This window comes from Trachinotus anak, unplaced genomic scaffold, assembly GCF_046630095.1.
Source record: "Trachinotus anak isolate AG129_WGS33_773 ecotype Australia unplaced genomic scaffold, CSIRO_AGI_Tana_v1 ptg000019l, whole genome shotgun sequence".
Classification (NCBI taxonomy): domain Eukaryota; kingdom Metazoa; phylum Chordata; class Actinopteri; order Carangiformes; family Carangidae; genus Trachinotus; species Trachinotus anak.
Genome location: NW_027273870.1, coordinates 18,426,440 through 18,443,203, shown reverse-complemented (window position 1 = coordinate 18,443,203; position 16,764 = coordinate 18,426,440). Strand labels below are relative to the sequence as shown.

The 16,764-nt window shown below is 40.0% G+C and overlaps 1 protein-coding gene across 1 annotated transcript; it reads right to left on the bottom strand.

Annotated features, from left to right (window-relative positions):
- Window positions 1–901: 901 nt before the first annotated feature.
- mttp (microsomal triglyceride transfer protein) lies at window positions 902–14,815 on the bottom strand. Its single transcript, XM_071504844.1, has 19 exons — window positions 14,763–14,815; window positions 14,229–14,303; window positions 12,367–12,554; window positions 11,887–12,030; window positions 9,505–9,612; window positions 9,308–9,424; window positions 9,079–9,218; window positions 8,846–8,996; window positions 7,971–8,128; window positions 7,643–7,811; window positions 7,168–7,275; window positions 6,874–7,086; window positions 6,547–6,758; window positions 6,284–6,381; window positions 5,878–5,999; window positions 5,521–5,748; window positions 3,983–4,107; window positions 1,977–2,147; window positions 902–1,879 (listed from the first exon to the last, which is right to left on the bottom strand). The coding sequence occupies exons 2-19, from the start codon at window positions 14,287–14,289 to the stop codon at window positions 1,732–1,734; spliced, it is 2,661 nt and encodes an 886-aa protein (XP_071360945.1). The 5' UTR covers window positions 14,290–14,303; window positions 14,763–14,815; the 3' UTR covers window positions 902–1,731.
- Window positions 14,816–16,764: the final 1,949 nt, after the last annotated feature.

The window sequence follows — 16,764 nt, the reverse complement described above, 5'->3', positions numbered from 1 at the left end:
CTCACTTGCTTTATGACCCCAGTAAACGTTTTCATAACGAGTTTATGGTCTCGATCGCTAGTTTCAAGTCTTCTTCAATACAACATGATATTCATTTTAAAAATTATAGTCCCATTTAATTTAAAATAGACGATAAAGTAGGGTATGCATTGGGGCATGGCTAACGTATGATTGACACATTTTGGCTTGTCAATCAAGAGCAGTCCCTTTTAACTATTAACTATTAAAAGTACTTTAACACTTCGTCATAAAGTTTACCTCGACTTATGGAAAATGACTTCAGATTCAGCAGCGCTGCGTAGCCGAAAGATTGATGCCGTTGTCAGGTCGACAGTTTAGGTGGGCGGGCATAGTGACCTCGGCTCTCAGGTCAGCCCCACCCCTTGCTCCTCCTCAGCTCCACCCTCTTCTCCAAATATGGTTTCTTCTGGTTTCAAAAAATCAAGATGGCATGATGTCACGGTGGGTTGCCACTTGATTACAACACATCCATAGCGGTGTAACTTTGCTCTCAGGTCACTGTCACTCTACTACATCTTTGCATAGAAAAATGTTTGTTTTAAAAATCTTATAGTAAAAATATTTTTTAAATGTTAATTAGTTTCCATGTTCCCATTTTGTAAAACAGGATTTTTGTTCTAAATTTGTAGTCTTTAAGCTAAGATGGTGTCTCTCAGACTTAACAAAGCTCAAATACATACATACATGGGCTTACATATGTTTTCATAGAAGCAGTTAAATTGACTGTGACATTGTAAAATCTGTGGAGTGGCCCTTTAAAGACAAAACAAACAAAATATGCCCTGTGCGCCCCCAGAGGGTTGATCCAGCCCTGTTTTAGGCTACATGTTGTACAATTGTTTTTGCTGAATCTAAATCCATAAGCCAAGACAAAAGCAAAGTGTTTCCAGTGCACATTTATTGTCTGCCAATTACAAATCCCTAAATACAGAAACACAAGCTCCGAGTAGTTCAAGAGGCTTTTCCACCCTACCCAAACATTTTCAGCAATTACAGCCATGTACAAAAACGTACATATTCCAGTGTTGATGGATTCACTTTTATAGGTACGATTTTCATCTCCAGTCTTCCAAGTCTGATGTGAAGACAATGCACACGTCATCTTTGTAAGAGCAATTAATAAATCACCAACATGATCATAAAAAAGGAATTAATGCATCATTACTCCAGACATAAGTTATTTCAAGTGTGTGAACAGCAATACAGTGACATAAAACAATAAATTGCTCCTTCATAGTAAACACATTAAATCAAAAAACAAAGGGATGCTGACTGAAGGGAGAGTTTCTGTTCATGGGAAAGTTAATCCACTGTCTTGAGTGTCATATTTACATGTATGTCTTTACTGTAACTGTGTTGGGGAAAATTACAGTGGTACTATTGCCGAGTGTTAGATACATCTTGTATGTGCCCATCATAAATACATTTTCAAAGAAATCCATAACAAGACAATGCAAGAATTCCTGATCTTAAACAAAATGTCAAATTGAAACGACTTAAATACTCACAGGAATGTAAACATTGCATGTGCTGTTAAAACAAAACAAAACAAAACAAAAAAAAAAACATTCACCGATTTTCTCTCTTACAGTCACTCACTGCTTGAGGCTGTGGTGTGATAGCTGTCCCTGAATGCAATGAACCCTCTATGAGTGACAATAATCTGCCCATAAGAATTGAAGACTTGCTCCTGGATAGTTCATGGTCTGTCTACCAGTTGGAGCCAAAAACCCTCTTGCACATGTTTGAGTTCTCCTGATGAAGAGGGAATTCAGAGCCGGGGACCAGATGCTTCTTACTCTTATGTGACACAACGTTCTTCCCAGATGACAGGCTCTCATATTTGGTCAGGTTTTCACTGAAAGCAGAACATTAAGAATAGAAAGTTAGTTTTTGTTTAAGTTGATTTAATAATGATAAGGAATCTATCCTTTACTGGAGGGGTCTTAGAATACCTGTAGGGGAAGGTAGTTTTGTCCATCTGTATGCACACCAGGAAGGGATATTCAGAGAACTGGACAGTGGTGATGAAATCCAGCGATGCCTCTGTTTCAAAGCTAACCTCCATACCCGTTCTCATGAAGTCCATGTCCACAGTAACGTTACCAGTGACCACTAGCGCTCCTCTGAAACCACAAGCAAGTGAAAACCATGTTTAAATGTGTTCAAAAGACACAGCTGAATGCATTTCATCCAAGAAAATATAAAGCACATGTTTACATACCACATATATAAAATTAGATTTTATACATTAGATGTATTAGATGTTTAATCAGATCTGAAATGCTGTTTTACATGTGAAGTACCACATGCTTTTATGTCAATGTATCGCATGAAAACCATATGAGAATGTGTGAATTTATAATAATACCCATTACTATTATTAATATGATTGTAAGAGCCCATTATTTTCTTTATCTGTACACTTCAGAGTGCAGTGTTGTTGCATATACATCAGCTGTTTACGACTACCGTGATATGAGGTCCTTGTTTTTGGCCATGTTTTTGTATCAGTGGCTCAAAAGCACAGCAAAGTCCAGACGCTAACAAATAGAGTTTAACTACCGTGTTACAACTTCTCCTCCTGTTTCAAGTCAAAGTCTGTGCCAACCAGTTGAAAATCCAACCTCTGTAACTTTGCCCATGGAGACATGCTTTGGCAGAGATGCCAGTGTGGTTTGTTCTGCTTCTATAGATAGCCTACCCGTCTATTATCAGAGTGGAAGAGGTACAACTATGCTGATCCATTCACCTGCCTCTGCCATTCCCCTACACACACAGGTCAAATCATCCTGAAGTCTAGATCCAAGATGTGGACAGTGGTGAAGGACAGAAAATCCTCAGAATGGAAATATAGAAGAATTTCTTCAGTTTTAGACCACATTTTCCTTCCCTGTGATGCTTTTCCAAAAAAGGTATTAATTCTACAGCATCATGTGTTTTTGGCACTTTAACACTTTCCCATTCAAATCCCCGCCTTGCTTTTTCATCTGTGGAAATTTACATATAGAGCTGTACATTAACTGTGCCACAGATGCAAGTGTAATTATAAGGCACTAGGGTTGGGAACTGATTAAAATACTCATGCAGTGCGAGTATAAAACAGTCCAAAAGCTTCAGTCCGGATACCAAAGGATTCTTTGATAACTTACTGTGCTATGTAAAATATATTTTTCTTCAAAGGAAATTTTCAGATTAGCAAAATAATCAGAGAATATCTGACCAAAAACCAAATAAACAACGTGAGGAATCTGACATTCAGTGTCAGGTTGGACAAAACTGGGTAGGTCTTTAAAAAGTAATGAGGTGCATATACAGCCCTGTCCTGCGCAGGAAAATCACACCATATTTGAATGTTTAAAAAAATCTCTGGCATTGCTGTTGAAACCCTGTTTCATCACCAGATGCTGCAAGTTAACTGACACCAACGTGATGATGCGCTCCATTTTCAGCAGCTAGTGTTGTGTATTGACTGTAATGTTTTAAAATAGAGAACCAGACAGAGCTCACGTCATATCCACACAAGCCTAGAAATGAGACAGGAGTGAGGCACAATACTGGAGCATGTCCAGCGTGCCGCTGGAACAAGTGAATCAGACAGCACTTATAGCCTTTCTAAAGTTCACATGAATCCAACGTCAACAGGAATCTATTTGGAGCACGGTAACATGGCTCAAACTTCAAAATCAACCTTCCTTTCAGTTACAAAGGTTGTTTTCTAAGAACTGTCTGTCTATCACAAGGGCTTTTGCCCTGCAAGTGTGTTACATCATACTGTACATACAGTACTTTACAATCTTACTCAGTCAGATAATTTATCATTCCACAGTTGTACTTGACTCTGTGACCCAAATACATAGCACATAACACGAGGGTAATTTTTTTCTGGTGCCCCAGTCTGGCTACAAAACAAAAAAAAACACCTGCAACAGTTGCTTATTTTATTTTCTCTGGACTGTACCTGTTGTTGACACTGGTCTTGGACTCTCTGTACCACAGACTGATCTCCATGCCTCCAGAAATATCAATGGCTAACCCTCCTTGAAACTCTGCACTCGCCTTCAGACCAGACTGCAGCTGGATGACCTGCAGGAGCAAGGAGGAGAAGAAAAAACACAATGGAAGACTTGATTATGTCTCACTCCAGTTTTTGACAGCAATAATTAAGATTCATAGAGAAAGTGTTATCAGGATAGCGCTGGTGATAAACTGCATTTTCTTAATGAGACCAAAGACCAAAACCAAACAATGAATTGGCCCTACTAACGAGTATTTCTCATGTAGCCACATCCTAATATAACTTATCTCTTTGTGCCACAGAGCTCCAATGTTGTCCAAACACTATTAAAACACAACTTCTTTCTACTTGTTCCTTCATTACCATGAACATTGCCACTGTCATTTATCATTTAGGTCAGTCATTGTGCCATCCTAGTCCACTAGCTTACAAATAGCGTATGAATCCATGACTGAAAATAGTCCCCAACAAATGCACTGTTACTCCTGTTTGAGCAATGTTTACCAAGACATTACAGTGCCTAAATGTTGTAGGAAATTATTTAGCTTTTTAAAAAATGTCAATATATAGTATATTTGTGACCTGCTTTAAAAGATTTAAGTCTTTGTCTGAACCAGTGGACTTGGGGATCAGTGGGTAGGGAAGTCAGAAAGCGTTGAGATACTAAAAACAGTGGTTTTGGTCTTCTCATGGGATTTGTTGACAATAAAAAAAAAAAACAACTAAAAAAAAAATAGAATAACACCAACCTCATTCAACCTTCAATAAAAAGCATTACTACTTTACTACATTACTACATTACTTTCAAATCAGCTTCTATGTAAGTGCCACATCCTTGCATCAGCTGTGCGCATTTAGACCTTGTTCATACTCACATCATTAAGCTTGACAACTGAAGTTATTAACTTGAGTCATTTGCTATCTGTGGCTGCATACACACACACACGCACACACACACACACACACACACACACACACACACACGCACACACACACACACACTTGTACTTCCATCTTTGTGAGGACACTCATTGACATAATGCATTCCCTAGCCCCTTACCCTAACCTTAACCATCACAACTGAGTGCCTAACCCTAACCCTGACCCAGACCTTAACCTAAACCTAATTCTAACCATAACTCTAAAACCAAGTCTTAACCCTCAAAATGTGATTTTAAGGTGTCTCAAAAAGTGAGGAGCGGCCAAAATGTCACCACTTTCCCAAAATGTCCTCACTCTGTTAATAAAATATTTTTTTTGGTCCTTACTATGTAACCAGTACAAGTACACACACACACACACACACACACACACACACACACACAGACACACACACACACAGGTTGCATTAAATAAGTAAGTAAATATGCCTGACTGTTGATATCTGTTGCATTCATGACACATCACCACTGGCTGTCAGCCTCTTTCACACTGAATGTCAGCTTCAAACACTGAGATGTTACACAGTTGTAACTTCTCACCTCAGAATGATCCGTCAGCAGGATGAGACCCTTCACTACGTTCATGGGCTCCCCAGTCATGGAGAACATCTTGGACATGAGGTCACTGTAACCCTTGAAGAAGGTGACAGGCCTCAGCTGGACGTCGAACAACAGAGCCGACATCCCAGCAAACGACTCCAGGTTTTCCTCTCCCTCGTCAGGTGTGGCAGCAATCAGTGACTCAAGACCTTGGGCCTCAATCGCCACCTAGAAGACACGAGCCACATCCAAAAGCATTTGATCTTTTCTGAAATTTCACTTGTAATCCTTACAAATTTCACACAATTCTCAGTACTTGTTACTGCCTTCTTGTTCATTCCTTTGATGTGTCTTTACCTGTAGTCCATGTAGCGATGCTTCTTTACTAGCCCCATAAATATTCATGTTGCTTCTCCTCAGGATCCCAGAGCCTGAATACAGGATGTCCAAACTGTACGTGGAGGTCACATCAGCAGATTCTGTAGGGAGTGGATTTTTTTGTTTTTGTTGTTTAGTCACATTAAAATTACTCAATTAGCATTTGTGCAGCTGTAATGTTAGTTATCTCCTGCTTAAAATGTGTTGGAATAAGACTCCACATTGAGCCCAAATGTGCTGCAAAATGTCAGAGTGTAATGTTTTCTTGACTCAGCAAAACTGTCAGTATCCCATTTCCTTATTTTATCAGACTGTAAATATTTAGACAAAGTTTTGTGAAATCTCCTCCTTTCTGTAGACTTAGAGATGACACCTGATTACTTACGTGCCATGTATCCCGAGAAAGCAGATGATGACCCAACTTTTGCAAAACGGTCGTAGTTATGAGAAATCATGTCCTTCATAGCTTGGTGTATGACTTTGCTGAAAAATAAAGGAAATTATGTTATTGTACAAGATTTCAATCCTGTGTAACTGAAAATCATTGCTTTGAATGCTCTGTTTCATTAATCATTCTTGTCAGTTTTTACACCCTTTCTATCAAAAAGTCGTAATCTCTGTTGGTCCACTGGATCTCCCATCACACACCTGGCAGGCATCTGGAAGCGGAGGATGTCCTGGATCTTAGACAGCATGTACTTGTTCATTTCGTGGGGCAGGTTTCCGATGGACAGAAGCAGATTCTTGATCTCCATGTATGAGGGGTTGCTACTGAGGATGACGTCGGCGGCGGCAGCTCGAACGTTTTTCTCGTAGATCCGTCGGTTCTGGTGGTAAACCCTGTTCACTGTCCGTTTTACCTGAGATGACAGAGAAATGTATGGTTCCAGTTCTTCACATGCTAATTTAATTGACATTCTGTTAACTTCCAATGCTCATCACTTCAAACTAAATGTTATGTTAACTACAGTGTACCTCATCAGTCATGAGCTTGACATCGTATCTCTGTAGAGCGGTGAGGGCGATGGTGCTGTAAGCTCCGACCTCTGACTCTGCGTATTTGGTAAAGATGGGAATGGCCTTGGGGAGCAGTGAGTTTTTCAGAGCCAGAAGGTACATCTGGACCTCGGACTCAACCTGCGTGCTGCCAGGACCATCTAAAATCAGCTTCTTCACCTGCACCACTGTCTGAGAGGAGGACATGGTTAAGTTTCGAATGTTCTAAAGATTTTCAAAATAACTTCTTTTAAAACTTTTTTTTAAACTTACTGGCAAGTTGCACTCTCCTTTCAGACACAGTTTGTGCACTAGGGCTCCCATAATGATCACCACAGACTCTTTGATGTCAGTGCTGCCAATCTTTCCCTTAGAAATGTCCTGAAAACGAAACAATTCTTGTTCAAATTCATTGAAAACATTGCATGCTGGCATATAATTTAAGTATATGATGATTTGGGATTTGGGAAAACATTACTATATTTTGAGAGCAAAAAGCAATATATAATATATAAAGCTATATAATATATAAAGCAATTTATGAGGCGATAATTGAATTGTTAGATGTTTGTTTCCAAAACAAATTCAGAGAAAAGATGACCAAAAAAATGCTGAAAAAAATACTGAATTTGGTGAATTTCATTTCTTTATTTAACTGAGGACTGTTTTCACTGATATGAACTAGAGTGCAGCAGTCTTATACTTCCATTGAATAAGCAGGAAAAGGTGTCAACAAGATGGCACTCACCAGCAGAGCCTGGAGCATTTTCTCATTAGGATGAGAAGCAAAGCCACATGCATAGAGAAATCTCTCCTGCAGAACAAAACCTTTGGCATCTGTGAAGTTCAAGAATTCGAGCATGGCATCCAGAGATGCAGCAGTCTGGGAGGAGGTCACAGCATCCACCATCTGAGGTCTGATTGTAGCAGGAAGAAGTTAAACAGAGTAATAGTGAGTCACTCCTCTTGGATCCTGACATTTGAAATCTTATAAGACACTAATTAAAAGAAACAGTGGAGTGACGGTGTCAGCAGGAAGTAAATAAGATGCAGGAAAAGAGGAGGAGCTCGTTTACAGAGATGTCTTGCTAGCACTCTTCAGAACTTTGAGGATCTCGTCCTTGGACGCCTTCCTTATGCTCTGGATGAGGGCCAGGAAGCTGCGAGGAGCCAGGGCCTTGGACAGTGTCGCTGGCTCCAGATGCTTCTGTTGAGCCTGCCAGTGCTCAAAAAGCTAAGGGGAAGAACACGGGGGGGGGGGGTTAGAAGACAGATGGTTTTCAGTGAGTAATTACAGTACAAAAATATACAGTGTCTGCTTACTATCGGCACTATTTAAATGACGTATACAGATCAGCTTCTTTTTCATATTCAGAAAAAAAAATTATATTTTATACTATATATTAATGTTTTTGATGCAAGAGCAGTGGGCAGAAATCGTGATGCACCTGCATGAGAAACTAGTACAAAACTTTTTCCTATCCCCCTCCTCCAAATTATAATGACAGATTCATAGATAGCAGTAGTAAAGATTTTTTTTCTTCTTTATTGTATTGGCAAGAAAGACAGGATAGTGTCAGTAATCATAACAGTCAAGAGACACCAGTGGTAAGAGAATCAGACAAATTTTAAACAAATCTCTAGTATTGGAGGAGGGGAAAAAAACAAACAGTAACATTATTACTCATTCAACAACATTCACATTCACGTGTATTCACTTTCACTTTTGTCTTCAAACAATGTGGTTTAAATCATCTGATTAACTGTGTCCTCATTTAAAACCTGAATGATCCTCCTACTGCTCCTTTTTCTTGATGGCCAAAACTAAAAAAAATAAGACCAAGAACTGCCAGAATTATCCCTTCATATGCAAAGTGTTGCAGGAAGGAGCTCCAAAAGACAAGACAAAACGATGTTTGTGTACAAGCATGAAAGTGAACAGGTAACTCACTGATGGACAGCCCTTGCACTGGGTTTTGACCTTCTCAGCCACGATGCCAACAGCTGCCAGTTTGGCATCAATTGACTTGACAACCCCAGAGACATCTTTCCCAGCAGCCTCCAGTGGACCAGCCTCTGTGCCTACCAATGTAAGGGTTTGCCTGGAAGACAGGAAAATTAAAATGTAAAGTGTGCTTATATTAGACACGACACTGCAGATTTATTTATCCTTAAGGCATTTACCTGGACACAACTTTGGCTGCAACAGATCTGCGAGCATTAACAGCCAGTGAGAACATTTCCTCGGCCACGGCTGAGCGGATGAAACCATCCTCAAGCGTGAACACTGTAACAGAACTGGACTTCCTGTTCACACCCAAGACCTGAAGGGGGGCGCATTGAGACATGATGTATTAGATACTCAATAACATTAACATTTTAACGCAGTGGGTTGGTGTGGATGCCGACTAACCTGACTGTGAGTGGTGAATCCGGTCTCTGCGGTCTTACACGTGTCCAGGATCTTGGTTCTTGTCACTTGACCTTTTACCGCTCTGTACTCAACTGTGCACCTTCCAGACACGTCATTCTGTTTAAAGACACAAGTCAAGTTGTTACATGTATTACATTATGAAACTAAAATGAATGTGATGGGAGAGCGTCGCTTACCTCTATAACCTTCCCAGTATTGAGCTGTACTTGCAGTAAGCTGGCCAGCCCTCGTTTGAGGTTCTTGATGGTTGCAGGTTCGGCCCAGTAGGAATAAAATGCTTTTGCCTACAGCAGATGTGTAAAAAGAAAGCCACATTTTTAACAGAATTTTATGCTTCCAAACAATGGTAGATAAAGCCTTCATGCTACAACTCAGACAGGCTTTCAGGGTGTCAGTTTTCCCTTGCATACTTGTGTGCAGATACATGTGTGCATAGTCATGACATCAGGGACTATTTACATTACATACAAAAATATCACATATTCTTTGAAGTGCAGATCAAAAACAAAACAAAAATACTTTGGTATTAGCACAGTACATTTACATCTAAGAGTTTTAAAAATCTGATAACGACGTATCAACCAATATTGTTTTCAGTATAAACATATAACATAACCAAACATTTCTCATGAGGAATCTTTTTACAATTGGTCATTAAAAGAATTGCGATGAAGGAAGGTTCCTGCTGAGCGAGACACTTCACAGTTTGAATTAAGTGAAAAAATAAACTTAATTCTCTTTAACACTGTTTCTAAATTACCTTAAATATGCCTTCTGAATTCAAGTACTGATACCTAAGCTAAAATATATCATGGGCAGTGTTTAGAAAGTTACATTTGAAATGTAATAGGTTACAGATTACTGCTTACCCTGTCAAAAATGCAACAAGTAATGAAACTCTTTTAATTACTTCATCAGAGTAATATAACTTATTGCAGTATATTTGGATGCAACCCCATTGTAATCACCAATATTTTGAAACTGCAATTTAATGACATTTTTTTTTCTCAGTGATTGTTACTATTACATTTATTTTATAAATTAATGACATAATCAAACATAGTGTCTCCCCAACACTGATCATGGGTTGTGCAACTGTATTGGTCATGCTTTACAGTAAATTGACTCCACTAGCTTCTAAATACACATCAGTACACAGCCTTGACCTGCATGAAGAATGGCTGATTGACATTGATATGTTAAGACGTATTTGTCTTTAAGTCATATTAAACAGCGGATCCAAAGCCCAGGAAGCTCAAATAACAACTGAGATTAACCCAGTACTGAAAAACAACACATTTCTCCAAAGAGGTTTCCCGGTCATGAGTGAAGAAAGCAGCCGATTACATCATCCTACACTGTCTCCTATACAGTATGTGATTTATTTGTGGCCCTCAACCACAATATCAGATAGGACCACCACAAATAGACTGTCCAGTGCCACAGTGTGTATTTTTCCTGCCACAGCCTGCCATCAGTATAAATAACTGAACAACATCAGGGGAGACACTGATCTATCGTGTTTCACATGCACCAGCTCCTAAACTTTATTCCACACTTAACCAAAATGAATCCTAACAGGTGAAATATTAGCCACCATTTTTTGTGTGTGTGTGTATAAAACGTTTACCAAGGAGCCTTTCAAAATTGTAAAAGATACATTCAGTTAGGTGCTGACGTATTTCTATACACCACTGTAGGGTGCTCGATTATGAAGTGGGACTGAAATCTTTACTGTAATCATGTACATGTGCATGTCATCAAAAACATAAAACATTATGTAGAGAGACCTACTGAGATCTACTGGCAGCTACCAGTTTCTTTAGCAATATTTAGCCATAAACAAATGTCATATCATTCTTCTTGAGTCTTTAAATGAGATATCTTACAAACAGTTTACTGTTACGCTATGATAACAGATAATGCACCTGGTTCAAGCTCAAACATCTCACAACTAGTACAGTATGAGCCTTATCCACAAAACCCGGAGTCATTCTGTAAACCAGGCCTGTTCATTCATTCTTTGACCCTCTGAACCTGCTGACCTTTGCCCATACACACATCTGTCTGGTATTTCCCCTGCCAGCATCATCACTCCAGCACAACGTAAAGCAAGCTCATTACTTCTATGAAAACAACAGTGGAGCACTGCAAGTACAATACTGACTTTCTAATGATACTTATATAAGAATCTCATCACATGTTTAATACTCTAAATTGATTGAAAACAATAATTCATATGATATTCAGGAATTTCTACTACTGTTGGTTACCTGCAGTGAATATAAACCATGTCAATGTTTACCAAAAATATTCACCCTTTATGCTAAAAGGTGCTTTTATTTAGACATTATAAAACCTCTTAAAAGACCATGAGGTTATACAGATGAAACCAGCGATAGGTGGTGTTACCACTGGTAAGGACTATTTTATTTCTGTGCATATTGTTTAATACCAAGAATTTAAACTTTTGCAATGTAAACTGCTAAAGAAAAATCATGCACTGGTTGAAAAAAAAACATAACAGGTTCCCAGAATGTTATTGTTCATGCTCTTACCTTTCCATTTCTAAGATGCACCAAGAAAGGTTTTGTCAGAGCTGCTAATTTGGTCTTCCCCAAAACACTTTCAGCTGTTGATCCATGAAGGACGTTCTTCTTCCCAGATCGATGGGACAGAGGCTCAATCCTCACATTTGAGATCTGTTGGAGAGAGATTAAATAATTTCAGCAAAAGCTTGCAGTCCTTTTTGCAGTTGATTTTTTTTTTTTTTGGGGGGGGGGGGGTGGGGTGGGGGGGGGGGGGGGGTGGGGGGTGGGGGGGGGGGGTGGACATATGAGCGCTTGCAGACTTAACTACCAGTTTTACCAAAAGACAATGACTAGTTAGGAATATTATATGGATGATCCTATCTTAAAATGCACTTAGTTTACAGTTATGTCACAGGTTTGAACGTGAATGTGAACAATTAAAAGTTTAACAAATGTACTACATCAAGGCATCATGTCCTGTCTCAACATGTCACGGGACCAACATACCGCCAGTTGAATCAGCTGGTCATCCTTGCTGTTCGGCTCTCGCCACACTAGGTTGACGTTAACATCAGTTGAGATCCTGTAGCCAGCACTGCCCTCTTTTGACCCCCTGGCCCTGTCCACCCGCACCTCAGTGGTGTAGCTGAATTTGTACAGCTGGTTGTTGTTCAGCCGGGGTCCAGCAGCACCACCTGAAGAAACACAGGACACACAGCTGGTGAATAAACATGAGTAGAGAAAGTTAGAGTGATCTATGATGAGAGCCTCTGCTATTATCACAGAAGATATGCTTACTTGCACCTAATAAAGTATAAAGGTTCATTTTTTAGCTTCATGAAAGCATTTTTCTTACCAAATATTTGGTTTTATTTCATCTCAGCACTTTACGCTGTGAATATTAACTAGTAGCAACCTGACACAGAAATCCATCACAGCATCCATCTTCATTTTTTGTCTTCTGATATGATAACACAGTTGTGAGCGGAGGCTGTTTTGAAAACCTCCTTATTGGTGCATTTAAGCTGCAGATTCTTACATTTGAGAGATGCTGTCGTCAGAAAATCAAACCTGGGGGACCATAAGTAAACTTCGTGGGAAGGATTCATCTCATTTTGGTAGTATCTTGCATCACAAGCTTCTGCCTAGATCTCAGGATGTCAGAGCCTCCAGGTGCACTGTGAGACACCTTTCAAAGCAACCCATCTATTAACTGCATTATCATTAATGACAATCGCTATAACAAGCAAAGATGATGCCAATGTTGAGGCAGATGAACTCAAACCAGCAGGCCTGAAGGCTTCCTGTAAGGTTGCTCTTTAAAACAGTGAAGCTTATTGAAACCTGACTAAAACACACAAAAACAAAATAACTTATAAACACACGCATCAGTCTTGCTGTAGGTTTGAATTATCATGAGACAAGACAGGCCGGCATTCATAAAAGAGGAGTGACCAACACAAAATACATTGTCTTTTTAAACTCATCAACAAAGACACCAAGTCTGAAGGTAGAAACAATCTTTTCTACAGCGTCAGAACATGTAATAACTGGAGGCCAAGTAACCTCTGAAGTGCTGTGTTTTTAACTTTCCACACAGTATTTAGGTACTGACGTCAAAGTCGTCTGTCCAAGATGAACTTCCACTAAACATAGTGGGCTTCTAAGGTGATTCAATCAGCGGCCATTTAACTGGGTGTGTTGAGAGAAGATAAAAATCTCTCCTCTGCTCTATTAATGACACGCTTTCCATTAGATATGACATCAGGCCACGAGGGAAGGCAGACTGACGTGTCAGTATTTGATTTCATCACGGGCCACTGAAGAATGTGGAGCTGAATTCAATGAATAGAAACCTCTGGGTCAGTTTGTCCTTTCCCAATATCTGACTGAGATATTTCAGGACCCAACCTGAAACCCAGATACTTTTGTTTCATTGTTATTCTTAACAACATTCTTTCACCTCTGATCAGTGATGTTACGCAGCAGCTCCGTGTGAAGCTCCTCCATTGGCAGTGAATAGGACACTGGCATTGAGGGCTGTCACATCACCCAGCGTGATTTCCTGCCAGGGTCCATTCATTTTTGGGATTTTAGGGTCAGTGGCACAATAACATGTAGGTTGAAGCCGCACAAAAGCACAAACACACAGTGCGAAAGATCACCGATTTGTTTCAGTTTCTGTAGAAAACCCTCCAAAGAAGAGAAAAGTGACGTTTTGACCTCCAGACCAAACCAGCTGACACATTTCTACTATTTGAGGACGATCGAGCTTCATGAAATGATTTGCTTTAAGGATCCTGTTGGCCCCCAGAATATCCCAACCACATCTACACACAGAATGAAGTCACAAGAAGACACCCACTCACCTTTGGCAGAAGCTGAGACGGAGGAGGCTGTGCAAAGCAAGAGCACAACAAGGGTTAACATTGTGTGTCCTCTCTCTGCAGCCAGGTGAATCAGAACCGACACACACACACACACACACAAAAAAAGAGTCAGTGGCTGAAGAAGCACCAAAAAGAAAGGCAAAGCAAGTACAAGCTTCTCCTATTAGGTTTAGGAGAGGGCAGACTCCAAACTCCACGCTCAAGTACTAAGTACGAGATAACCAGCAAATCATTAACCCGAGGAGCACAGATTTGACAGGGACTTCTGCCATTGGCAGATGCAGCCAGGTGCCCTCCTTTAACACAGCGAGGCAGAAGCATGTGATCGATCAATCAATGGAACGGGATTGTCTGATTGATTCAAGTCATCAAGCGAAAAAGTGAGACTGGATGTCTGGACTTAGGGTTTCCAGAGGGCTACATGTCCGGACAAGTCAACAAACAACGGCGTGGCCTAATGTTATTTTTGATGGAGAAAAAAAAAAAATCATTTAAAAACAGATATATATTTACCAAGAGGAGGCAGAGAGACGCCCTCATGTTTAACACCTTTCACCTAATTTCTCCTCAGGATGAACAGTCGGCACATTGTGGTTGTGTCTCGGGTTGGAGGAAGTGGGCAGGGTGCGTGTGTGGAACCGGCCCTGCAGCTCCAATTACAGCATCTGAGGAGGACCTAAAGTGTGGAGGACTGCAGTGACGGGGTCAGCATGCGCAGCAAAGTGTAATATTTTAACACAGGCTTTGGACGCAAACTGCTGCAAACTCAGTGAATTTAATTAAGATTATTAACAGTTTCATTCGTGCGGTGTTCCTAATCATCTCGCGAATGAGTGGACGAGGGATGATTAAAAGGTCCCGTCGACTGAAATGACCCTTGAGACACTGTCTTCACTTGATGACGCCCTTGATCATTCATCATCAGCAGGACCGGCGGAACTATTTCACGCTTAATCTACTGCCTCTGTTTGCAGGGCATAGATAGATAAATATACGCTCTCACCCTATTATAACATTGTTGTATGATTCAACATTATGCCTGATCTACTAGCCCATTTTCACCTTGTCTGGTGTGGCAGTGTTTAGTCCAAAAACAGTAGCAGATTTGTTAGAGCCCCTGAAAAGGCTGTTTGCACCCATGTGTGTGTTTATTTTACAGCGGGATTACACAAAATGTGCTGAGCTGATTTGCATCGAATTTGGTGGAGGGATCCCGGAACTGGCCAGGGAAGAGTCCCGAACCAGATCATTGACTATTAATTTGAATTTTTTTTCTCTGAAGTCTGGTTTATGTTGTTTGACATTAGCTTTAAGGCGAAGGACTCTTCTACTACCTTCTTTTTTTCCCACATTTACACAAACAGTGCGGTTTGGAGCCATATATTGGCCTGGCAGATATTGTATACAAAACATTTTTTTTTTAATTAGATTTTGCAATTTTTCCAGCATAGCACAAACAATTGTATACAAGCATCCCCACAGAACATTTTCAATCAGGTATGTGACTGGTGCTCAATCTCACAAGGAAAACAGATCCTCCTGGTGAAAGGCACTGGTCCGTGCAGCACTGAGCATCCTTAGACCAGATGTGCTGTAAATACAAATCAGTTATAGGATAGAAATGTGTATTATAGCTACAAACAAACTGGAAAAGTATCTTACTGCTGTTTAAAAGTAGTAATACCAAAAGTATTCATGTAAAAATGTGATTATTGTTATTATTATTATTATTATATACAATGATGCATTATTAAAAAGCAGTATTTTAATCTTGCAGGTGGTCAAGATGGAGTTAAACTGTTTAACTTAATGTGTATTCCATAACAATGCAATGTAGTTTATAATATGGTGATATGTTTTGTATGTACAATCTTAATCTGTAAAGTAACTAGAAACTATTGCTTTCAAATAAATGTAGAGGGTTAAAGATTGAAATGTAGTGAAGTAGAGGCATGGGGTAGTACAAAAAAAAATGGAAATACACAAGTAAAGTACAAGCATCTCAAACCACTCTTTAAGTAAAGTATTTATAGACTAAATGTACATGGTAAAATTTTGTCACTGAGCTCAAAAAAGGCAACAGTCGTACTACTCTGCAAACTTAATACAGTCAATGTGAACTGATCTGTGTGACCAGTGGGTGTCAGTGTTTGTCTGCAGATGTTGACCGTCCTCCTGAAAAGCAGACAGATGATCACATCCGCACTGATGCATCTTTACAGGGCATTTGTCCCTTCAGGTTTTCCAACACACACACACACACACACACACACACACACACACACACACACACACACACACACACACACACACACACACACACACACACACACACACACACACACACACACACACACCCCGAGACATCCGCTCTCTCCTTATCTGATGATTTCCTCACTGTTCTGAAGCTAGACGTCTCCAACAATTAGGAAACTGTCAGTAGATAATAGTTCTGATGTCAATGTCCAACTTTAGCCAGCGGCCAGGAGCTGCTGCTAAGCTTCTCTGGCATTCA